This window comes from Ursus maritimus, unplaced genomic scaffold (assembly GCF_017311325.1).
Source record: "Ursus maritimus isolate PB19 unplaced genomic scaffold, ASM1731132v1 scaffold_1, whole genome shotgun sequence".
Taxonomy (NCBI): Eukaryota; Metazoa; Chordata; class Mammalia; order Carnivora; family Ursidae; genus Ursus; species Ursus maritimus.
In genome coordinates, this window is record NW_024423343.1 from 18,714,225 (window position 1) to 18,738,239 (window position 24,015).

General features: G+C 49.3%; 1 protein-coding gene across 1 annotated transcript; it reads right to left on the bottom strand.

Moving 5' to 3' along the window:
• Positions 1-164: 164 nt before the first annotated feature.
• Positions 165-23,998, bottom strand: STK36 (serine/threonine kinase 36). The gene is made up of 27 exons (XM_008690465.2): positions 23,888-23,998; positions 23,114-23,288; positions 22,256-22,396; positions 22,068-22,145; positions 20,647-20,777; positions 20,163-20,412; positions 18,739-18,832; positions 18,276-18,445; positions 17,937-18,124; positions 17,323-17,422; positions 15,584-15,727; positions 12,283-12,462; positions 11,192-11,289; positions 10,662-10,767; positions 9,274-9,424; positions 8,944-9,071; positions 8,306-8,410; positions 7,705-7,803; positions 7,534-7,622; positions 7,192-7,255; positions 6,893-7,003; positions 5,217-5,291; positions 4,655-4,829; positions 4,262-4,409; positions 3,885-4,032; positions 2,576-3,322; positions 165-1,574 (listed from the first exon to the last, which is right to left on the bottom strand). Exons 2-27 carry the CDS (start codon positions 23,195-23,197, stop codon positions 1,431-1,433), a joined length of 3,948 nt encoding a protein of 1,315 aa, XP_008688687.1. The 5' UTR covers positions 23,198-23,288; positions 23,888-23,998; the 3' UTR covers positions 165-1,430.
• Positions 23,999-24,015: the final 17 nt, after the last annotated feature.

A 24,015-nucleotide genomic window follows, 5' to 3' on the forward strand; every position in this document is an offset into this window, starting at 1 on the left:
GAGTGTCGGGCTCTTAATTTTGGCTCAGGTCATGATCTCAGAGGTGTGAGATCAAGCCCTGTGTCAGGCTCCGCACAGAGTCTGCTTATCCCTCTCTCTCTGCTCTTCCCACCCCCCCCAACTCGTGCACACACACACTCTCTCTCTAATAAATAAATAAAATCTTTAAAAAAAAAACAAGGGCACTTTACTCATCTTTCACTTCGAAAACAATTAGAATTTAGGAAGGACAAAAAGTAGTCTCCCCATTTTACGGATGGAGAAATCAGGGTCCTGAGAAGCTTGTTGCAAGCCACCTAGTGAGTCGAGGTTTAAGCTTTCAGTGTTTCCAGCTGGATCACGACTCTAACTAATGGGTCTGCCAAACATCTCTTTCCGGTAAAATGCTCAATGTCCATAAACAGCTGCCCTTCTCAAGCAGCTGGGCTTCCCTATACATTGAAACTCCATCAAACATCAAAACTTGTCACTAAGGCTGAGATCACAAGGCAATCCAGTGTACGTCTCTGTTTAATCCTATCCCTCCCTATTTCAGCTCCACTGGCCTTGGCTTGGAAGTAGGAGGCCACGTGTAGCTCATCTGGGATGGAGGAAGCCGGAAGGCAGGAAGAGATATAATAAAGAAGCTCCCAAACCAGGATCTTGTGTGAACAGGACACAAGTGCTTCCGGCATCACACAGCAGCTGAGAGGAGCTGAGCCCCCCAACCTCTTACCCTGGCAGCTCCAAGTAAGGTGAGGTATACCTTTTATGACAAGAGTTTTCAGAGGAAGGATGAGCAGAAGAAAGGTAGGAAGGCAAGAAGGCAAGAAAGAAAAAGAAAGAGAGAGAGAGAAAGAGGAAGGAAGACAGGCAGGCAGGAAGGGAAGAAAGGAAAAAAGTAAGAAAGAAAGAAGAACAGAAAAGAAAGACTCTCCACCCTAATCCATGGATGGGAATGTGGACTACGGGTCAGGGAACCATCCATAGCAGGGACTGATGGCATTTATCACTTGGAGGTGAGACAGGCTCTGTCTTCATCACTGTCCTGGGGCCAGTGCACAGGAACCTGCTAGGAGGATTATAGGAGCTCCAGAAAGGAAGAGAGCTCTCAGATAGAAGGTGCCTCTGATGTCCCGGAGACATGTTCTTGGGATTAAAGGCACATGACTGGAGGAAGAGCCTTCGATGTAGAAAAGGAAGGAATCTTCTCTGGCACCAACATCAATGAAGTTTACTGGTTGAAATCAGTATCTGGGGAAAGGAGGGAGCTTTATACATAAATCTTTTCTAGTTTCTTGTTCTCAAATCAGTTGACTTGCAGCTTATCTCTTTTTTTTTTTTTAGTCTCTTTCGCTCTTGGTTGAGTTGGTGGCTCATGTAGTAGAAAAAGGAGAGGTTGGCAATAAGGGGGCAACAACGGCTGGAGGACGGACCGCAGGAATCTGAGATCACGTGCTGTGGGTTGGCCTCAGGAGGTGAATGAGTTTCCTGCAGTGTCTGGCAGAGGCGGGCCGGGGGCTGCTGGGCGCCAGTAACTGATTCCCCAGAGAGAGCATGGCTAATCGCTCACTGGCCCCCAGGGACACCAGCACCTGTGGGACAGAGAGCAGATGACAGAACACAACATGGCCCAGCAATTCCCACTCTAGAAAAGAAAGAAAAAGAAAACAGGCACTTGGGGACTCAGTCTAGAGGGGGCTCATCAAGACCAGAGGTCTACTCCCATTCGCTTTGGTTATACACCATGAAACCGAGGCACCGAGGGATCCATGCATTTGTCCCTAGAAAGGTAATACATGCCACCATGACAGTCAGTCAAAAGTGCGATTCGCAGCTGTGGATCCTGACCATTGGGCCTTAACCTCATTACCACTGAGAATCCCTTTCATTATTTCCACAGGGATTGCCAGAAAATCCTATAATTTATATCATTGCCATCCCATCAAAACGTCTATTCCGCATGGACCATCCAATGCTACCACATTGCATTATAATAATTTGGATGTTTAGCCTTATCAGAGGTAGATGTGTGATTTCCACTAGGCCACTTTATATACCAGGCAGAAACAACAGAATAAAGCAGTGGTTAAGGTGTGGGGCTCAGGACTCAGACTTCTGAGCTCAGAAGTCCAGTCCCCCAAACTAGCTTTGTAACATGGACAAGTTCTCAAATTCTCAGTGCCTCAGTGTCCTCACCTGCAAAATGAGGACCATAATAGCTTAAACCAGATAATAAAGGTAAAATGCTCAGCATGCTGCTTGTCACATGGTGAGTGCTGAAAAAAGACAGCCGTTTCACGGCCCCCAGGATAAAATCCCTCAACACCTCAACATGGCCTAGTGTGTCCTCACCTCCTTCCTACACAGCCTCAAGACAGAAACCCTGGTCCTTGAGATGCCAGGAACTTCCCACTCATTGGAGCCCTCTCCTGCACTCCTTCCCTTTTCCAGGGTGGGAGATGGGAGATGAGTTTGTCATTTCCCACTTCCGGACAGGGGATTTGTGGGTGTCCCAATTCCTTAAAGACAACCTCAGAAAAATGTTGTGAAATACAACCCCATTGTCGGGGTCCACGAGTCCCCAGGGGTGTACCTGATGGATGCAGGGCTCCTGCCGGAGGCTCCGGAGGGCAATGAGGGCGGCCTCCTTCACGTTTAGCTGGGGGTCTCCGCACGCCATCTCTAGGAGCCGCTGAGGGACTTGGCACTGTAACAGCTCTGCCCCCAACCCCTCAGGCCCCAAGTTGCCCAGAGCCGACGCGGCATTGCGCCGGATGCCAGCCTGAGGGTCTCCGAGCAGCTGGGTCATACCGGGTACCGCAGCGGCCAAGGCAGGGCCCAGGGGACCAGCTTGGTAGGCTGCGTTGCCCACAGCAAAGCTGGCACTGCGCCGCACAGCAGGGTCCTTGTCTCCGAGCCCCAAGAGCAGGAGGCTGAGCAGCCCAGCCTGGCTCTGCAGCGCCCCACGCAGGGCCATGCTGTGTTGCAGCAAGTGTCCCAGGAGCCCGTAAGTGCGCGCCCGCACAGAATTCTCTGGATGGCCCAGGAGACTCCGCAGGGGCCGGTAGGACTCATCAGAGCCGGCCAGGAGTTCTTGGATAAAGGACAAGTGTCTGGGAGACAGCACTCGGGCTGTGTGGGCCAGCAGGGAGAGAAGGTCAGAGGTTAGCAGTGGCTGGTCACCCAGGAGGGCAACTGAGAGGAAGGAGATGACAGTTCTAGGGGAGGCAGCCACCGCATTCACAAACTGGTTGAGAGAGGTGGGATCCGTGAGGGCCAGGCGTGTGAGGAGACTGACGGGCAACTCAACTTGAGGCAACGGAAGATGGTGGCAGCAGACCTGGGAAAAGAGGGCCAGGGCAGCAGGCAAAAGGGGTTCAGGGAGAGGGAACACTCATTGCAGTGGGGTAGCTCAAAGGAGCCCAAGCTCTGGCAGAGAGAAAAGCCAAGCTATGCTGAGAAACACCCCAGAGAACTGGAAGACCTGACCCAAGCCCGCCACGTGAGACACGGTGGGGAGCCCGGGGGAACAGGTGCAAGATCATTCCTTGCTCTGCAAGGACACGGTCTCTCCGCCTTCAAAGGCCCACTGCTTAGTGCCAAGAATTGCCAGAGAAATGATTCCTGGCTGAGGAACTGAGTCTCCAGTGCCTAGACTGGGATGTCCTCCCCATGGCGCTCCAACAGATCCAGAGGAGGGACGGATGGAGAGAGGAGGTGCCAGCCCCAGGGCCAGCCAATGCCTCTGCTCAGGCCCAAATGCCTTCTCCACTCCCAACTCTTAGATGGAGCCAGACCCTCCACTCTTCCAGGGGCCCAGGAGCTGTTGGCAAGTGAATTCGAGAACACAAGGTTGGCCATCTTCCTCCCCGACTTGCGTGCCTGAGTAGCTTCCCAAGTACCTGCAGCAGGTGGGCTGCGACTTCTGAGTCCCCCAAGTCAGCCAAGACGCCTCCGAGGAGGTCGTCATCCACATCCAGGGCGAAGGGAAAGCAGAAGAGCTGGCAGACGGAGAGCACCACAAGGGGCAGAAACTCAGACCCATGAGGCCTAAGGAGGGCAGTGCAGAAGGATTGACTCGGTCTTGCTCACCCACCCTTTACCATTCTCGGCCCCCTTCTCAAATCCCAGAGTCCGGCTCCCCTTCCCGAACCTCACCAATCCCACTGCTCTCCTCATAGCTCAAGCTGTCAGCTACGGCTCTCCTGCCTCCCCTCTCCCCACCCCACCCTGCAGACTCTCTGGACCATCTGGTCTCCCTCCTCTAGCTCCAACTCACGCCCGGCCCAGCTGATGCAGGAAGCTGGGGGAAAGCAGATGCTTCAGGGTGGACATGAGGATACTTCCACGCTGTGACAGGTGACTCAGGCATAACTGGGGCTCCTGGGTGAAGGTGGCCACAGCCAGGCTCAGCAGGGCTGCCACGCCTGGAAACACCCAGAATGGAGACCCAGTGGAACAGGTAAGAGGCCCGGGCACTCCTGCTTCTCCAGGGCTCTCCGAGCTTCCACCTACTTAGTCCCTTTCCCACCCAGCGTAGCCCGCACCATCCTCTCCCCAGGCGACAACAGTCGTAGCAATCTCTGTGGGCTGATCCGGGGCTGGGCTGCTTTCTTTGAAGAGGGCTCAATACTTCGGCCCCACAACGGAGGCCATGTTGATGGAAAGATACCTTGGGGTGAGATCAGCGTCCAGTCTGGCTCTGGGCTTTGTGGCCTGGACAGTGACGGCTCCTCTTCCTGTGGAGACACCTCTTTGGGGAGCTTTAGGGCCATGGAGAAGCGGTGCCACAGAACGGTCCACATTTCTGAGCTAGCCACGTCCCTTATCAGGCTACCGTTCCCTGGCTGGAGAGGAAATTGAAGGAGGGTGGGCGGGTAGGGAGATCGAAATCAGGCCTCAAAATGCTTCCCCTTTATCCCTGACCTACAAGGAAAGAGAGTCCTAGAAATAATTCCTCTGTTTTCCCAACAATCTGGGATTTCCCGGTTGTCTGAATTCCCTTTCTTTTCACATCTTAACCCATGTGTATGTCTTCTGGAAACCAGGGAATTACGGCTCTCCTCCCCCACTGAATCCTGAGGGAGGCAGCTGTGATTCCCCAGAAAGGGTCCGTACTAAGGGCAGGTGGGCCCATTCGAAGGCTATTACGGGCACCCTAGTTTGACAAAAAAGGCGAGTGTGGGTTGCTTCATTCTTATTGCCTAGCGGTTCAACCTTGGATGCGCCCATACCTGGGTTACGAGGTGCAGCAGGAGGATGAGGAGGCCGTCGTAGAATCCACAGCCACCGGGTGGGGTCAGCCGGACCTGTTGGAGAGAGGCAGGAAGAATGCAGGTCCTCTGCAAGCAACTCCTGATCAGGCAGAAAGAGCTCTTCCTCAGCCCGGGGAAGTGGGGAGAGCGCTTCTGGACCTAGGAGTCTTGGTTCCTGGCTATTCATTCAATGACTACTTCTACCCCAAGGACACATAGTCTGGTAGGGTAGGAAGACACTTGCTGGACAAGAGGGTGGGGTGGAGGTGGGGCGGAGACACAGTGGAGAGGGCCTAACTCTGCCTTCTGGAGGTAGGACACTGATGAATGAAAAGTTTAAAAGGCAGTCAAGTGAAGGAGATGGTAGGAAGGGACAGCATTGCAAGTAGTACTCATAGCATAAATAAAGCAGCTCATGAACGACGACAGTGACCTTTGGAAGTGGTAAGTCCTGGTACAGAAGGATTAAGAGCCCAGAGGAAACAGATGAGCTTTGAGGAGAGGGTAAAGGAGTTTGGACTTTATCCCGGAAGCAGCGGGAAGCCACTGAGGATTTATGCAAGGTCCATATGGGCAAGATTTTTGTCTCTTTTATTCACTGCTGTATCCTCAAAGCCCAGAATAGTGTCTGGTCCTCAATACGGATTTCTGTGCTAAATGCCTGTTGGTTGAACAAATGACTAGACTTTTAAGAAAGCTCACCCTGGTGGCAGTGAAGAGAATAGACTGGAGAGGAGAGTCTAGAAAAGAGGTCCCTTGGCAGGCAAGAGTGCAAGATGGATGATGTGCACACGAACAAAGGCAGGGCAGGGACAGTGGCAGGCAGCAAAAGATCTGAGAGATGACAGGAGGGCTGAACACATGGGGCCTGGGGGAACCATCTAGATGGGGGAATAATGGAGCAGAGGGCGCAGTCTATGAGGACTCCCAGGTTTCTGACTGGGGCTCCTGGATGAATAGGAATGCTGTCCCTACCACCTCTCTGAAGTTCAACTTCATCTAGAAAAAGCAGGTGAGTATCATTACATTTCATGTGTCTCTCTTTCAAGCATGTTGTGGGATAACATGTGAAGTGCTTCCTAAGTTGTAAGGAATTCTGTGCCTGTAAGGATGACAATCATCTGAATATGAAATCTATCCTTCTTTTTACAAAATGACATAAATATAGGTTTCAAAGTATCTAAAGAGGAGGGGGAGGGGTTAAGGCCTGGAAAAGGAGAAAGTGGAAAGGAGGCTACGCGGTGGACCGGATTCCTGAAGAGTTCTCAGGATGCCAGCCACCTTTTCCATCTCAGTTAAGGAGAAGGAGGGGGGACCAGGAGTGCCAACTGCAGGCAGAGGGGAAGAGATGAGGCTTTTGAAAGGACCTTAACAACAGGAGCAGGAGCTGCTGGAGGAAGGGACTAAAGCAGGCAGGGAAATCTCATCCTCTGGTAACTTGGGTCCCCCTCCCTCTCTCCTTCTTTGCCTGCCAGTCGGGGCTCAGAGGGGGCTGTTATCTGGGGGCAGACAGAGAGGAAAGGAAAGACTCCTTGGCTCCTTTCCCCACTCCTTGGTTTGCCCCAGGCGTGCTGGCGCTGCAGTCTTTTCCCCTGAATGGAATCCTGGGTCTGAGTCAGAGAGAAGGCGTCTGTGTCCTCCCTGGCCCACCTCACCTCCGCAGGGGCAGACAGAGCGTGTGAGGCTGCTGCAATCCACTCCACAGGCTGGAGGTCGAAGGTCACCCCTTGCTGACCAAGTTGTCCCAACAGACAGGCTGCTGCACTCTGGGAGGAGTCAGAGGAGAAGGAACGTCTGAATCCATGCAGCAGGCAGGACAGGCAGAGAGCATATGTCTCTGTCAGGCCCCACGGATGCCTCAGAACCCGCTGCTCATGGGACAGTGACGCCTGTGCTCCCCAAAGGGCCGGACGGCAGGGTGAAAAGGGGAGGAAGAGGAAAGCTGAAAACTCACCACGAGAGAGACGACGTGTGAATGGGTAAACAGAGTAGCAATCTCATTGCCTAGCTTCTCCATTCTGGAAAAAGGAGATACATCAAAGGGTGCAGCCGAGGGAAAGGAGGCTGGTGAATGGCCTCCCTCCTCGCTGGACAGCACTCTCCACAGAGACCGAAGGACCATCGCCAAGACACAAAGTCAGTAGGAAGCGAGGTCTGCTCTTTGTAGAGAAGACTTCACTCTCTCTATCCCAGTCCGTCCTAAGGACAGGCTGCAAGGTGCCATTTCCCATTTCTACATCAGGGTGAGCTATGGGGATGGAAGACTCCAGTGGAGAGACCCCACTTTATGACTTACCCAGAAGGCAGATCTTGCAGCCGGAGGACAAGAAGGGAGAGGACGTAGAGGGCCACTTCGGTAGACTCTTCCCAATCCACTACCTTTACCTACGAAGGAAACCTCAGATAGCAGAGCAATTTCTGAGTGAGACAGTGGGGCCACCACGATACACCTGTGTTGCTGGCCTACCTTGCCCTGGACCAACATCAACAGTGACTCCAAGGCCAGGGGCTCTTGCCCTAGAAGATGGCACAGGCGCTCGCTGACATGGCAGCAGGAGTAGAGAACCTAAGGGAGTGGGAAGCAGTCTGTCAGTGAGGCCGAGTGGCCCCTGAGCTGAGAAGCAGGCTGGCCTCTCAACTGATCTAGTATCCACCACGGGGGTATTAGAGACGCCCAGGCCATTTCCACCTCTTGCTATAAGTCAGTGAGATCGGGCTACTTCTCTGTTCTGATGAGGACTGGCTAACAGTGGGGCCATCTCAGTGGAATACATTTAGAAGCAGAAAGGAGCCCTCTGGGATCTCTTGTCTCTCTCAGTGTCTTTCTCTCTCTCTTAGTCCTGGGGATTAAAAAGAAACCTGGGGGCGCATGGGTGACTCAGTAGGTTAAGCATCCAACTCTTGATTTTGGCTCAGGTCATGATATCAGAGTCATGAGATGGAGCCCCACATCCCACGCCCAGCACGGAGCCTGCTTAAGATTCTCCCCCTCCCTCTGTCCCTTCCCCCCTAAAGAAAAAAGAAAAGGAAAGAAACCTGAAGTCCCAATGGTTTGGGACAGGCAGTACCTTGAGAAGGTGGAGGCACAGGACGGGATGCTGCAAGCCAGAGATGAGGGACGGCCTCAGCTGGTTGTTGTCTTCAGTAAGCTGATTCGCCAAATGCCGAGAGATCTGTAGGGACACAGCCCAAGCCTCTCTCCCATTCCCAGGATTCCCAGCCTATTCCTCTCCTATCTCCAATGAATCAGGTTTCTCGCCCCTGCTAGTCACTCTCCCTCAGATTCACCAGGAACCTCAGACCCCATCCCATCCCCAGTCCTCATAGCCAACGGAGAACCAAAGGTCCTGGCCTAGTTTCGCCCTAGTGTAGGCAGGTACAGAGGAAAGTGTTGTTGGCCAAAAGGGGGGCAGGAAATCTAAATCCTGAGCCCTTGAAGAAGCATCATGGGTGGCTTCAGATCAGCTACCCTGCCACACGGGCAGTTTGTCACTGAGCTCTCTAACCAGCTGGCCAAGGGCTCTGGGATTTTGGTGACATCATGTTCTACAAGTGGCCCAGATCCAGGGTGGGAGAGCATCAGTTTCTGAAAGTACAGAGTAAGGGGAAGCATCAATGCTAATTTTTATGTCTTTCTGAGAAACTGAGGCCAGCTTCCTCATCTCCGGCAACATGGATTAGAGGAACCAGAGACCGCAGCTCAGACCTGCTCCTTGGCTTCCCAGCAGCTGGGCAGCCCCACCGGGGCCGTGCATATGGCTGCCAGCGCGGAGGACATGGCTCCAGGCAGATCCTCATTCTGCTCCCGCAGTGGCTGGCTCACTTGGGGGGCTCCTATGGAGAAAGGCGAAGAACGCAGGGCGGGGTCTGGTTGTTTCTCTCAGATCCCCGTTCATTCTTTCAGTGCACAGTCACTGAGCACTCACTGAATGCCAGGCACTATTCAAGGTAATGGCAGTCGGTGGTGGTGGGGGGTGGGGTGCAGAGCCAGAGTTGCTCCGGACTCAAGAGAACCTCCGCGCCCTACTCTGGTTACCTGGGGGTGTGTGGAAAGGGAGCTGGGGAACGGTCAAGCCGTGAAGCAGCCCGTCCAGCACTGCCCGCTGCGTAGTCAGCAGGCTGGAGTAAAAGGCTTTGGAGATGGTCCAGCTGTTCCCATCCATGGCTTCACACAGAACAGTAAAGCACTAAGGGAGACAAGGGCGGGGTTGACATTAGAGCAGCAGAGAAGTGACGGGGCTTAGGATAAGGAGCAAGAATCCCCCAGAGAACCTGGGAAAAAAGGAGAAAACCCAGAGGGACCAGCTGTGGCATTCAAAGTATCCCTCGCACAGAAAATGCATTATAATCGCCTTCACGTTCCAAGGATGGCAATTTTAGATGGCAATCCTTCTATTCTCTGATCAGCTGCCTCCTGATGACGCTTCTCAAAGTGTTATCTATAGACCATGAGTATGAGAATTCCTGGGGATTCCTGGGTCCCTCCCAACCCAGTCCTACTGGTTCAGAATTTCGGGAGGAGGGGTGTTTATTCCAAACTCCCTATGCACTCACTCCACAGTGACATATAGGGTAAATGCTAGCCAATAACGTAAATTGCTGATGGCCAAAACTTAGGTTAGACATTGAAAAAGCTTCCTGACTTGAATGGGTGAGGAACTTTAAAATAGGCTCTCAGACTAGAAGAGTTTGAATGGACTGCTAGCTGGAGGCAGAAATGCAGCCCAGATCTGTGTCCCTCATTGTCAGTTTGAACAAAGACTAGGCAACGGCTTACTTCCTTACTGATGTTCCTCTCTGTCTCCTCTGAGATCAGTCAGAACTCAGCTATCTTCTTGTTCAATCCTCCATTCTCCTGTCCCTCACCTCCAGAGTCCAGGGGCGAGAACCCACTAGTTTATTGGTCCACAGGACAAATAAGTTTGGGAAATACTAGCCCATCTGCAAGTCTCTTCGAGAAGGAATGTGGTTTCCTGAAATAGGCCACAGTGTTTAATGCCTCTAGATCTTTATATGCACTGCTCCTTCTGCCTGGAATGTCCTCCCTACTTCCTGCCTCACCTACCTGGCAAACTGCTATGCGTTCTTCAAATCCTAGCAAAGATGACTTCCTTCAAGACTTCTTCTGTGACTCCCCAAGTAGCATTAATCATATCTTCTTCAGTGGTGCTTCTATATTTCATACAAGTTTTATATAAGTTTTAATGTACTTCTCACACTGTTGTCCTTGATCATTTTTCGTCTCCCCTACTAGACTATTTCTAGTCCCTTGAAGACAGGGACTTTCCCTTACTCATGTGGCACATGGTCGGTAAATGTTGGTTGTATTACCCTGACCTAACCCTACAGAGGTATAAGAAAGGGGAAGGCAGAAACGTGGGGAAAGACATCAAAGACAGAAACCTGGGCCAGGGAACAGATTACCATAAGACTATCCCTCCGCAGGGTCTGCTCAGAATCATCTGGTTGTGCCAGCAATTTCCCCAACAGGTCCAGAAAGAGGTTGGCAGCCTCCTGAAACACCTGTAGGCTGGGAAAAAATAGCCCATCTCTCTAAGAGCCCACATGTGGTAAATGGGTCAGTTCTGGGCAGGCAGGAGGATCTCTGCAAAGGAACATCTCAGAATGCTCCCTCCCCTCTCCCCTGCTAAACACACACACAGTCTTCTATATACATCCTCCTAGCCCCTTCTTTGCAATTTTCTCTAGGTTATTCACCAATTGTGACCCTTCCATTTAGTGTTTGGTGACCCTTAGAACCTGCAAGTCTTGGGATAAACTTAGAGGGGTCTCTGAGTCCTTAGAAGGGCTAGCTAGACCCTCAGCAGTTAGTCAGCTGACCCCTAACCTGTCGGCTTCTCCTTACTTAGCCTGTTCCTAACAGAGAGGGGAAGAAATGGGGGTAGAAATTGAAGCCAAAGGGGCCAAAGGAGCAAAGCTGGCTCTCGTCCCACCTGTCACCTGTCTGGCTCCTCTCCAGATTGAAGGTGCAGGCAAAGTAGGCCTGAATCACAGCCATCAGGTCCCGTAAGAAGGTCCCATACCAACATTGCTGCCAGGGAAGAGGAGAGAGAGTAAGGGCAATGAAGAGGATGGAGACGAAGAAGAGAAAACGCAATAAAAAAAAAAAGGGTGTCCTATACCCAGTCAGGTTGATCAAACAGGAAGGGGCAGAGGGAAGAGAGCGTCGGACAGAGAGGGGACATCCAGAGGTAACAAGTGGCGGCCAGTGGGCTGTATGTAGCCTGAAAATGTGTCCTGTTTGGCCAGAATAGCATTTAGGAATTTAGGAGGCTCTGTTTTTCAAAATCACTCAAATTCTTTTCTAAATTTCTTAACAACACTCAGGGTTAGAACTCTTGAGCAGAATGCAGCTTCCAGCCACCTGAGCCGAGGCCCCACTAAACGTTTCAGTATTCTGTCCTCTCAGCTCGGCCACAGCAGAACACAGCTGGTGCAGGGAGGGATTCGGCCTCAGACACACTGAGCCTCAATCCTAGCTCCTCCACGTACGGTCCCTGTGACCATTTACAAGTTAGTGCCTGTGTATGAGTTGGCGAATCTCTGAATTTCAGTACTCTGTTCTATAAAATCAGGGCAACAGAAGCCTAGAATTTAACATTCCCAAACAGCGCTCTAAAGATTGGAAAACTGTGCATACACATCTGGATTTCTAGCTTCTCTTAGAAAACTGGGCGAGCTGGTACCACTGGGCACGTGTTCTCACGTGGCAACAGTGAGCTGGAGCCGAGGGGATGTCCCATTCACAGACTGGGCACAAGCTCTCCAATTTCTCGTGGTCCCCACTCCTCATACAGTGGCCCAGAGTCTATACTTCACTGCCTGACAGGATCCGTCTGGTCTCAGAGCGCAGCAGAGCTTGCAACTCGTGATCCACTAACTAGACAGGAGGCAAGAAAAGAAAAGGCAGGGGGCCGAATAGAAATCCAAGGTGAAGAAACGGAAGAAGAAGAAATTTGAAGAAGAGAAAGCCAAGGTGAAGGAGCTCCTGAAAGCCTCGCGAGGCTCCTGGCGTAGGGCTTACCTGCTGGATACTGTTGCTCTCCTGGCTGTGTCTGAGCAGGCTGAGCAGGAGCCCGGGGAGCCCCGCCTCGCGGCAGAAGGAGTACAAGGGAACGGAGTCACTGCAGCTAGACAGAAGACTGCTCAGGACCCGGAGTGCCGGAAGGATATGGGATCCACCCTCCAGCATGCCTTTCAGGATCTGGGTGACATGAGGGAAACAGACAGTCATGATATTATCAGAGGGAAAAGGAGAGTCACAAATACCAGTGTCCCCAAGGAGCTGGCAAAGCAGACTATATGTTCTCACTCCTTTCTTTGGAACTCTAAAACCCAGGGAAGGAGAACAGAGAAAAAGGGAAACAGCGTCAGGGAAGAAGAATATACACGGACAGGTCACCTGACTTACAACAACAGTGACCAAAGTAAAGGGGACCTCCCCTCGGTCTCTGGGGGACCCAGTGCCATTCCTATCTGCTCCCTCCCTTGTCCAGCCCTTCACCTTAAACACACACACGAACACACACACGCACACACACATGCATGTGCACGCACACACGTTTACACACTTCCAAAGATTAAAAACAACAGACACAAAACAATGTAATTCAATTCCAGACAGATAAAACAGTATTGTCTAACTCTAGATCAAGATTTAACTATGACCCACAGGCCAAATCCAGCCTGCCACTTATTTATATGGAACCTGCAAGGTAAGGGCACTATGATACTTTTAAACAGTTATTCTTTAAAAAGTTAACTCTTCAAAAAAGAATAACATTTACGTCAAGTGCTTTATAATATATCATTCTCTATTTCTAAATCTTTTCACTTATTTGCTCATTTACTCTTTATAATAACTCTGTACAGTAAACACAATTACCCATTTTACAGATGAGAAGACTAAAGCCTCTAGATAGGTTAAGCAAGGAGTCAATTACCACATAGCTAAAGAGTAGTTCAGCTGGAATTCCAACTCCGCAAGACTTAACCTGGAGGCAGAGCTTTTCACCTGCCTCCCTACTGAAGTTACCACCCCACTACAAGGACAGCATGGAAGGGCCAGAAGAGAGGTGCAAGGCGCCAAGGCAATTCAATGGGGAAAGTAGAGTCTTGGACCCAGGGTGCTGGGATGACTGTAGAGCCATGTGCAAAAAGATGAACTTAGAGCCCTACCTCACATTATATATAAAAAGTAACTCAAAATGACCTAAATGATAGAGCTCCAACTAAAAAACTTTGAGGAAAAAATAGGAGAAAATCTTCCAGACTTTGGATTTGGAAAAGATTTCTTCCATATAACACCAAAAGCGTAATCCACAAAAGAAAAAAATGGTAATTGGACGTCATCAAAATTCAAAAACTTTGTGCTTCAAAAACCACTCTTATGAAAATAAAAGGGCAAATCATAGACTGGGAGAAAATATTTGCAAACCACATATCTGATAAAGGTCTCCTATCCAGAATATACAAAGAACTCTTACAACTCAAGGGTACAAACAACCCAATTTAAAAATAAGCAGAAGAACTGAATAGATATTTCACCAAAGAAGATATACAAAGGGCTAATAAGCACATGAAAAGATGCTCCACATTAGTTATTAACAAAATCCAAATTAAAATGACAATAAGACATGATTTCACATTCACTAGAATGGCTGTGATAAAGACAGACAATACATGCTGGCAAGAATGTGGAGATACGGAGCCCCTCACACAGTGCTGGTGGGAATGCAAAATAAGGCAGCCACTTTGGAAAATAGTTTATCAGCTTCTTAAAATGGTAAACATAAATTACCATTCAACACAGCAATTCCTAGATAGCCAAGAAAGAAAAATGAAAGCGTTATGTCCACACAAAGACGTCCACGTGAATGTTCGTGGTGACATTATTCATAAAAGCCAAAAAGTGGAAACAATTCAAATGTCCATCAACCGGTGAATGATTAAACAACATTAATTATGAATGCCAATTAGACAAAATGTTATCCTTTAAAAAAGAATCTCGTTCTTCTCATTAGTATACTTGTATTAGCTCTTGTATACTTACATCTGTATTTTTAATTTCATCAACAAAATTTTTTAATTTAAATTCAATTAGCCAACATATAGTACATCAATTTCAGATGTAGTGTTCAATAATCTATCAGTTGCGTACAACACCCAACGCTGATCACATCACCATCAATAAAAATTATGTGGAAAAGCGCTTTCTCTCATTACAGAAGTACTTAATATCCTCCATTTTGCCTCTTGCTCTTCAATGCTCAAAACGTTTACCATCCGAGTTTGCCAACCCCTGCTACAAATGAATGCTTTTCCCTTCAGAAAGAGAAAATTGAGACCTGTTCGTTCTTTCTTCCTTTCTTTCTTTTTCTTTCTTTCTTTCTTTTCTTTTTTCTTTTCCTTCCTTCCTTCCTTCCTTCCTTCCTTCTGTTTTTTCTTTTTCTTTCTTTCTTTCTTTCTTTCTTTCTTTCTTTCTTTCTCTCTCTTTTCTTCCTTCCTTCCTTCCTTCTGTTTTTTCTTTTTCTTTCTCTCTTTCTTTCTTTCTTTCTCTCTTTCGCTCTCTCTCTTTTCTTCCTTCCTTCCTTCCTTCTGTTTTTTCTTTTTCTTTCTTTCTTTCTTTCTTTTCTTTTTTCTTTTCCTTCCTTCCTTCCTTCCCTCTCTCCCTCCCTCCCTCCCTCCCTCCTTCCTTCCTTCCTTTCTAAGATTTATTTACTTATGGGCACCTGGGTGGCTCAGTCAGTTGGGCATCTGCCTTCGGCTCAGGTCATAATCCCAGGGTCCTGGAATTGAGCCCTGCATCAGGCTCCCTGCTCAGTGGGAAGCCTGCTTCTCCCTCTCCCTGCCCCCGCTCATGCTCTCTCTCTTGCTACTTCTCGCTGTCTAATAAATAAATAAATAAAATCTTTATAAGAAAAGATATACTTAATAGAGAGAAAGAGAGACCGTGCATGTGCAGGGGGTGGAGGGGCAGAAGGAGAGGGAGAGAAGAATCTCAGGCAGACTCCCCACTGAGTGTGGAACCAGAGGTGGGACTCGGGTCCCTCGACCCTGAGATCATGACCTGAGCCAAAATCAAGAGTTGGGCATTTAATTGACTGAGCCACCCAGGCGCCCTTTTTTTAAAAGGTTGATTTATTTATTTTAGAGAGCCGAGGCCTGTTCTTTCTGTGTTACTAAAGGAGGCTAGCAAATCTTGAATTAAATAGATGAATTGAAAGAGAATTGAAAAAGGGACAAACTTTCTTTTTCTCCTCATGTTTTTTAATGCCTCATCTGTGATTACAATAGTCTAAAATCCCATTACGTGTGCCCATTACCTGCCCCCCGGCCTCATGCAGCTGGCCCTGGATGCGTTGGCAGAAGTCAGGATTGCACAGCAGAGTGAGAGGGGCCTTCAGTTGGACAGGTGCAGGCTCAGCGGTCTCTAGCAGGTGCTGCCACTCATCGTCGCTGTCTGGCTCCTGAGGCATAGGGGAGTGAAAGAGGTCAGGAGCATGTCACGTTCAAGGGTAGTAGCGCCCAAACTGGGGAATCATGGAGTAAATGCAAGAACCAGTGAATTCTTCGGCACACATGTATTTGTTTCAACCACCAGTTTAAAAAGGTCTAGCTGGCAGTACGTGAGGGGTCTTGAAAAGTCTCTCAGAGAATACTGGCATGTGTTCATAAAGAGATACCTACAAATAGGTCTACTGCAGCATGGTTTATGACGAAAAACAATTGGAAATGTCATAAAGCTAATCAGTAAGGGAATAATAAATCATGGCACACCCATCTTAGGAAATATTATGAAGTTATTAAAAAGACTATAAAACGGGGCCTGCATCACCTAGGTAGTAGTCCCCCCAACACTGCATAAAAGAATCTCATCGTGAGGAAGTATGAATTTGAGGAACATTCTACAAAATAACTGGCCTGTGTACCTCAAAACAGTCAGTCCTGAAAAACAAAGAAAGACTAGGAACTATTCCAGAATAAAGGAGACTAATGAGGTGTAACAACTAAACACGATGCCTTACTCCGGATTGGAGCATGGGCTGGGAAAAATTTGTTTTCCCCTATAAAGAACATTACTAGACCAACTGGCAGACTTTGAATATGGATTGTAGATGAAAGAACAGAATCATATCAGTGTTAAATTTCCAACTTCTGGGGACACCTAGGTGGCTCAGTTGTTAAGCGTCTGCCTTCGGCTCAGGGCGTGATCCCAGAGTCCTGGGATCGAGCCCCGCATCCAGCTCCTCCCCTGGGAGCCTGCTTCTTCCTCTCCCACTCCCCCTACTTGTGTTCCCTCTCTCACTGGCTGTCTCTCTCTCTGTCAAATAAATAAATAAAATCTTAAAAAAAAAAATTCCAACTTCTGTAATTGTACTGCAGTGGGTGTAGGTCAATGGTCTTGTTCTTCAGAAATATGCACTAAAGCATTTAGGGGTAAAGGGACGTGATTGCATCTTACCTTACCCATACATAGATATCTAGGGAGAGAGAATCATAAAGCAAATGTGGCAGAACTGTAACAGGTGGGGAATCTGTGTGAAGGGTATACAGGAATTCTTTGTGGCGTCCTCACAATTACTCTTTAAGTTTGAACTATTCCAAAATAAAAAGTTAAACCCCCCAAAATGACATGCTCAGATGTAGAAGGATCTCCAAAACAGCTCATATGGTAAGTGAGGCACGATGTAAAACAGTATATCTGGTGTGAACTCAGTAACAGAAAACAGCCAAACTAGAGATTTCTGTGCGTGCATATACATATCTGCAAAAATTCAGCAAGCTTGGAAGAAGAAAGACTAAACTAATAACGCAGACACCACTGGGATGGGGGTAAAGCTCAAGAGGGACTTTGATTTTTACCCATGTGTTCCAATTTTTTATAATTACGTGTTCAGATGCTATGCAATTAAAATCTATAAATTGATAATAAGAAAGCAATCTTTAATACAAGGTGAGCTCCTACTTGGGATAGTCAGGAATCACTATTCCAGAAAAAATATCTACCCAGACCCAACATCCCATGGCAGGGTCAAGGCCAAGTGCAGCCCGTAGGGCTTACCTCATTTTCTAGGTCCACTGCATCAATGCTCCGCTGGCCCACCACCTCTGGCCTCAGCTCTGGGATAACTCGTTCACAATCCTGGGTGATGCGGTTTTCCCTGCCAGAGGAACAGGGAGTAGAGGAGTTCCAGACCTGTGAGGCTCAGGGTTCATTAACATGTTCCTTGCTCTAGGTCCAAGAGAAGCATGAAGAAGAGGCCATACAGGATTGGAAGGGGGAGAGCTTTCTTCTAGGATATGGCCAGGACAGGACGTTGACCACTCCACACGTATCCTTGACTGCCCTTCCACTTTGGATCTTACTCTCAAGTCTACCTTGGCGGCTTTCACCTGTAGCTCTCAACTCAAATAATCTTCCCTCTTGCATGGAAACAATTCTTTCCTTCTCAGTTAATGTACAGCTGAGGCATAGAGAAAGGAAGATTCCCACGATTCCTGATGAATCAGGAAAATATCAAGAATCAGAATTCAAGAACCCAGGACTCGGACTCCCAGGGCCCTGTCCCCATGAGGCGGTGGCTAGTGACAGGCACCATGTTGTATTTGCTTTGGCTAAAGCCAAAGACCTGCAAGATACCTCACCCTGTAAATCCCTGGCTATCCCCTCCTCACCGAGGTGCAGGAGGGGCCTCTCCAGCCCCCCACTCAGCCCAGCTGCTCTTCATTTCTGAGGCCAAGATGCCAGCCAAGAGGCCTGGTTCCTGAGGAGTGGCTCTTAGTCTAGGCAGCGGGGTTGTGCCAGAAGCCATCTTGCTGGTCCTGTCCTCTTGCTCAAGGGCAGGTCCTGTGTTCTGGTGTTTCTGTGGGAAGTAGGCAGGAGACACTGAATCAAAACTGTTTGGTTGCCATAGGGCAGTATGAATCCTATTCACGGCCCCTCCTCAACCTTCCTTCTTCAACCTCCCCAGTTGCTAGCCTGGTCATGTCACCTATCCCCTCTGTCCCACATACCTTCTGCTTGGCCTCCTCAGCCATGCGCTTACAGGCCTGTCGCAAGATGCGAGATTGATTGCCCTTGGGGGCCAGCCGATGCACCTGTTGGTCCTTTAGGACCTGAAGTTCTGGGGGTAGGCGACTGGTGAAAGGGGTGCCCAAATCTGGGCCTCCTGGTTCGGTTATTACTGTAGGGAAGGAAGAGGGAGAATACGTGATCACACTAGAGCCACGCCACCATCTCCACTTGGCCGGAGACAACTTCAGTGTCCTCAGGCTTCTGTGGAAGGAGACCATTTTGACAACGTGACAGAGAGGGAGTGGGGTGGCAAGGAAAGTGGCAGAGGTTAGGCAAAGGGCAAGGAAGAAAGTTCGAGCTGGTAGGGTAAAGCAGATGTGCTGCGTCCACAAGCTGGGGGAAGGAGCTAGATTGGGAAGAGTCCAGGGAAGTGCCAAAGCCCCTGGAACTGTAAGGACTCACTGGTGACACGACCAGCTATAAAGGGGTGATGTAAGAGGTCTGGCCAGGACAGACGCTGCCTGGGGTCCTTGGTGAGCAGTCCTTGCAGGAAGCTCTGTGGAGAGAAAAAAATACCCCATGGGTCTTCGCTTTCCTACAGGCTCTCTTTAACTCACCAGCAGAAGCAGGAGACCAGGACTCCTGAGTCCATTTCTTCAGCAAAGTAGCTGGCCTTGACCACACCCTCTCTAATCCCATCCTTAGGCCTCATTTCCCTGGCTCCAGGAACAGACTTCACTGCCTCCCCTCCTGGAGAGCCCCACATCTTGTCCAGAGACATTCTGTCACCTTCACAATCATCTTCAGAAAACAAACACTCAGAGGGGTCCAAACTGCTCACTGTGCCCTCCCTTTGACTGTGGCTTTGTTTGCGGCTGGGTAGGAACAGACGCATTTGTGGTTAAAAGCACACTCACACACAAGTCATTGCATAAAGATAGGTTTGGGAGCACGCAAAAACAGAAATCTTTCAGCAAGTCTTCAGATGGCGGTGGGGAAGGCAGACTGCCTCTGAAAAGGGTACATCTGTTATGAGGTATCCTTGGGAAAATCGTCAGTTGGGCCTAAAACAGGAATAGAAGGTACTGGTCGGTAACGATCACTGTTCTAAAACAAGGTGTCCTCTGTGGCTCTTGCTGAACGAAGATGCCTGCATGTCTGCTCTAAGGGAGAAGGAATATCCTATGCCTATCACCCACTTAAGTTTCTTTTGTTTAGATTCTTTTCGATAATTACTTGAGCTTCCCCAACTAAATAGGTTGGGGAGAAACTTGTCCCTTTTCATCTTAGAGCAAGAGAAAGTTATAATGAGACTGCACTCTGGGAAAAGTTTGCATTTAAATTCCATTGAGGGCCCAAATTTTGCCCTAGATAAGAATAAAAAGGGTCAACTCTTTTTCCTCCCTCCCTCCCTCCCCCACTGAGACTTAGCTGCAATCAACAGGCACCGCCTCTGTCATCTGCCCCTAATCCTGAGCTAGCTAGCCCCTCTAGCTCTGTCTATTGGGATGTCTGAACAGTCCTTTCACGAGGAAGACTGACAGTTCTGCGGGCAATTCTAGATCTCATCTGGACCTTGCATGTGAGAGGAAATAAGTGGAATAGAGGGTGTGTAAAAGGACAGCATCTGTCCCTGGTGGCTTGAAATTACCTTTCCACTGTGATAAAGAATAAGCCCCAAAGAGGGGCTGCTATTCCCAAGTTTGGCAGACCTTAGAACAGCCTCCCAGAATCAGCCCCTGCAATAGAAAGCAAGGCAGCTGGGCCCAGCTCCTGCATTCATTCAGTAATGGCAAAATCTTGCCCTAGATTTTGGAAAAGGGAACGGGGAGGGAAGAGGAAGACAGGTTTCTCATGCAAAAGTAATCTCCCTTTCTGTTCATTACCTTGAAGCAAGGACTAATGATGGTCGGCCAGCGCACAGGGTCCTTGAGAATGAGGCTGACCAGCTGAAAGATGCTCGTAGTGTAGAAGGGAGGGGTGCCTACAGCCAGCTCATACAGTATGCAGCCCACAGACCAGAGGTCTGCGTTGTGGTCGTAGGGTCGCTCTTCCACCAGCTCTGGAGACATATAAAGCGGTGTCCCTTTGATGGATGTCAGCACCATCGTGTTGGTGCTCATCGCCCGGGCAAATCTGGGGGAGATGATGGAACGGAAATGGGAAGAGAGAGTGTAATCGATACAAACTAGGCCTGGTGACTAGGCCTGTGTAAGATATCCCAAACCCACACAGAGAGCACCTTCCTAAAGACCCAACAGGAATCCCAGTCTCCAGCTTGGCTTCTAAAATGAGGCTCAGGCCAGTCAAGCAGATGGTCTAAGACTCCCTGCAGAACAAGGAGCGGAGACAGAAGGTCAGTCTCCTCACCCAAAGTCACAGAGCTTGATGCCGCCACCCTTGGCAAGAAGGATGTTCTGAGGCTTCATGTCTCGGTGAAGGATGCGGTGGGAATGCAGATAGTACAGAGCAGACACCAACTGGGCAGCAATGGCTTGAACCTAGGGGTCAAACAGGTGGCAGAGAGAAAGGAGAGGTCAGGTCAGAGGAAGGAGCCTACTGGCACCTCCCTAAATAACTGATGTGATCTTCTCTTCTTTTTCTTTCTTCCAGAGCTTCCCATGACAGCTTCCTTAGTTCTTGCCCCCCCAATTCATTCATTCTTTCATTTGTTCATTCACTCATTGAAGAAAAATGACCATGGATGGGCAAATTATCCCATGCCTCTCAGACGCGTCATTTACAAGCTGGCGATAATAACACCACCTCCCTTACAGGGTTATTGCAAGGATTAAGTAAGTTACAGCATGCTATACTCAGAATGGTGCTGGGCACTTAGTAAACCTCCAATATACATTAGCTGTTATTAAATAAGACGAAGTCCTTTTTCTCAAGAGAAGTAGTCAAACGAATAAGATACACAAAATGAGCAAGATGATGACTTACAAATAATAATGCTCAGAGGGAGATGGCATGCTGCATCAGGAAGTCCTGAGGGGGGCCTACTTGCTAGCGTACAGAGAAATCTCTAGAAAAAGTGTGGTTGGAGAATGTGTTTGACCAAACCCCACTGCTAACCACTAGATCCTGCTGGTGAATCCTGCCTTAACCACAACGCTTATCCCCTTCTGCCCTCTTTGGTACTACCACACTAGCCCTTCTTCCCCAAGGGTGCCTAGTGACAGCAACAGCATTAATAATCGCTGATTAGGGGTGCCTGGGTGGCTCAGTTGGTTAAGTGTCTGCCTTCGGCTTGGGTCATGATCCTGGGGTCCTGGGATCGAGCCCTGCAATAGGGAGGGAGCCTGCTTCTCCCTCTCCCTCTGCCTGCCACTCCCCCTGCTTGTGCTCTCTCTTTCTCTTTCTCTGTCAAATGAATAAATAAAATCTTAAAAAATAATAATAGCTAACTATGTTGAATACTGTGTATCAGGTACTCTTTTAAACACTTCACATGAATTAATTCACTAATCTTTACAAGAGTCTCATGAGACAGACATTATAATTACGTCAATTTTTAAATGAGGAAACTGAGCACAAAGAAGTTAAAGTAACTCGCCCACAAAGATCCAGCTAGAAAATGGCAGGGTCAACCTTTGTAGTCCGAGATTTTTGGCTCCAGTGTTCACATACTTTCCTGTCACACCACACTGTCTCCATATACACCCGGGCTCTTATATTTCCCTCAGGAGTTTTTCAAAATGGTGACTCTCAGTGCCCTCAGGTTTCCCTAGCAGTCCTTAAGCTGAAAAGAGGTAGGGGAGGGGAGAAGTTTGAGCCAGGAAACATACCTGGTCTTCAGGAAGTTTTCCATCATCTTCCAAGATCTGAAAGAGCTCTCCCTCAGCATAGTCTGTCACCACCACCACCTGCAGGGAGAAGGCAATGGTCCTGATGGCTCCAGATTTATGCGTTCTGAGGTCAGGAAATTTCTGGGACCTTTCTTCTTGGGGAAGGGGGACCCAAAACCGAAGTGCACCTCTTTGTCAGTTTCAAAGCTGTCAAGCATATGCACAATGTTGGGATGCCGCAGACCCCGCATGATTTCAATCTCTCGTTGCAGATTCCTCAGCTCCTTCTCTGAGCGTCCCAATTTTGGAATGAACTTCAGGGCCACCACCTGTCAGTGGTAAGATGAAGAAGAGTCAAGGCCTAACCACGCTATTGAAACATTCACCTCAGAGCTCCAGAACTCGGGCTTTAGACCATTAGAGCAAATTCTCATTACCTGCTAGTCTATTCTCCTTCCCCATGGTACCCTGGCCTTATCCAGGCCTCCCCCACCCCTTGCCCTAGGAGAAAACAGCTTCTGCCAGACAGCTCCCTTTGGTGGACTCTGGGAGAGGTGTTCTGATCTGGGTAAAGAACTCCGGGTAAAGATTTAAGAGATTTAGGAGAAAGAGAAGGACGAAAAAAATGAAGAAGAGAGAATAAGAGTTCAGGTGGTTTATCTCTTCTGGCATGGTATGATAGAGGAGAAAAATAATAAACATAAAATTTATTTATTGTTTACTAGGTGTCAGACACTGTACTAGGATAGTAATTCAGCGTGAATCACATTTAATCCTCAAACCCCATCAATCAGATACTGTTCTTATCTCATTCTAGAATTGAGGAAACTGACATTGAGAGGGTAAGTAACTTGTCCATAGCTCAAAGGCTACAAAGTGGTGGCCCTAGGATCTGAGCCCAAGTAATCCAATATTAGGGCTCATGCTCCCTAAGAGGAATGAGGGAGTCAGTGCCTCAGGAATACAGGTCGGGATTCTGGTCCCATTTTCCACCGTAGTTGGAGGTACAGAACCCCACCCAAGAGATACCCCTCTTTGTTCACCACCTGAGCACTGTATTTTCTTCGACCCTTGTACACCCTCCCAAAAGAGCCTTCTCCAATCATCTCCAACACATGGTACTTTTCCATGACAGAGGTTTCAGGATCCCTCAGAAGGAAGGAGGTAGAGATGGTGGTGAAGGGCTACAGCTCCAGGGGCAGTTCCACACATTTAGGAGGCCTGGTTCGGGCATGGAAGAAAGGTTCATGTTAGCCACCTTGCCTTTTCCTGTTTCATAATCATCCAGGCCTCAAGAACATCGTAGGACGGAGTGGATGGAAAGATGAGATCTTGGCACTCCTGTCCTCCTCCCTCCTTTTCAGCCACCTCCTGTCCCCCAACCCAACCTCGTTCCCACCCGACCCCGCGTCCCCCTTCCCCCTCCACGCAACCCCGCCCACCCGCCCCCTCCCCGTCTCCCTCTCCCTCTCCCTCTCTTTCTACCCTGCCTCGCCCCTCGGCCCCGCCCCCTCCGCCCAGCCTCGCCCACCCGACCCCGCCCCCTCCATCCGGCCTCACCTACCGACCCCACCCCTTCCAGCCTCTTCCAAGTTCCCGCCACAGCCAACCTCCTCAGCACCCTCTCCCACGCCCCCTGCCCGCGCGCTTCGCAGACCGGAGCCCCTCTCTCACCCCTAGCCTAGGAGCTTCAAGCTCCTCAGGCCGGGGGACGTCGACCCTGGCCTTCAGCCCCGCCCCTTCCGGCTGCCTGCAGACTTTGCCTGACTTATAATTCTTCTCCACCCCCACTGCCGGTCTCTTTAGACTCCCATTGTTACCAGCAGTACTCGCTGAAACTGGTCAGAGAGGTTCAGAGGACGAAGGCGTTCCGAGTTGTTGGGAGAGACGGCGGACCGCCCATAGGCACTTCCTAGGGCACTTCCGAACCTTCTCTTGGGCATCAGGA

Bases quoted from the DNA above. Each gene is read 5' to 3' on its own strand.
- STK36 (XM_008690465.2), bottom strand. From the start codon at position 23,197: ATGGAAAAGTACCATGTGTTGGAGATGATTGGAGAAGGCTCTTTTGGG. The intron at 20,413-20,646 runs GTGAGGAGACTG...CATCTCCCCCAG, and splicing joins ATCAAGCTCTGTGACTTTGG to ATTTGCCCGGGCGATGAGCA. The intron at 5,292-6,892 runs GTGAGGTGGGCC...TCTCTCCAACAG, and splicing joins CTCTGTCTGCCCCTGCGGAG to GTCCGGCTGACCCCACCCGG.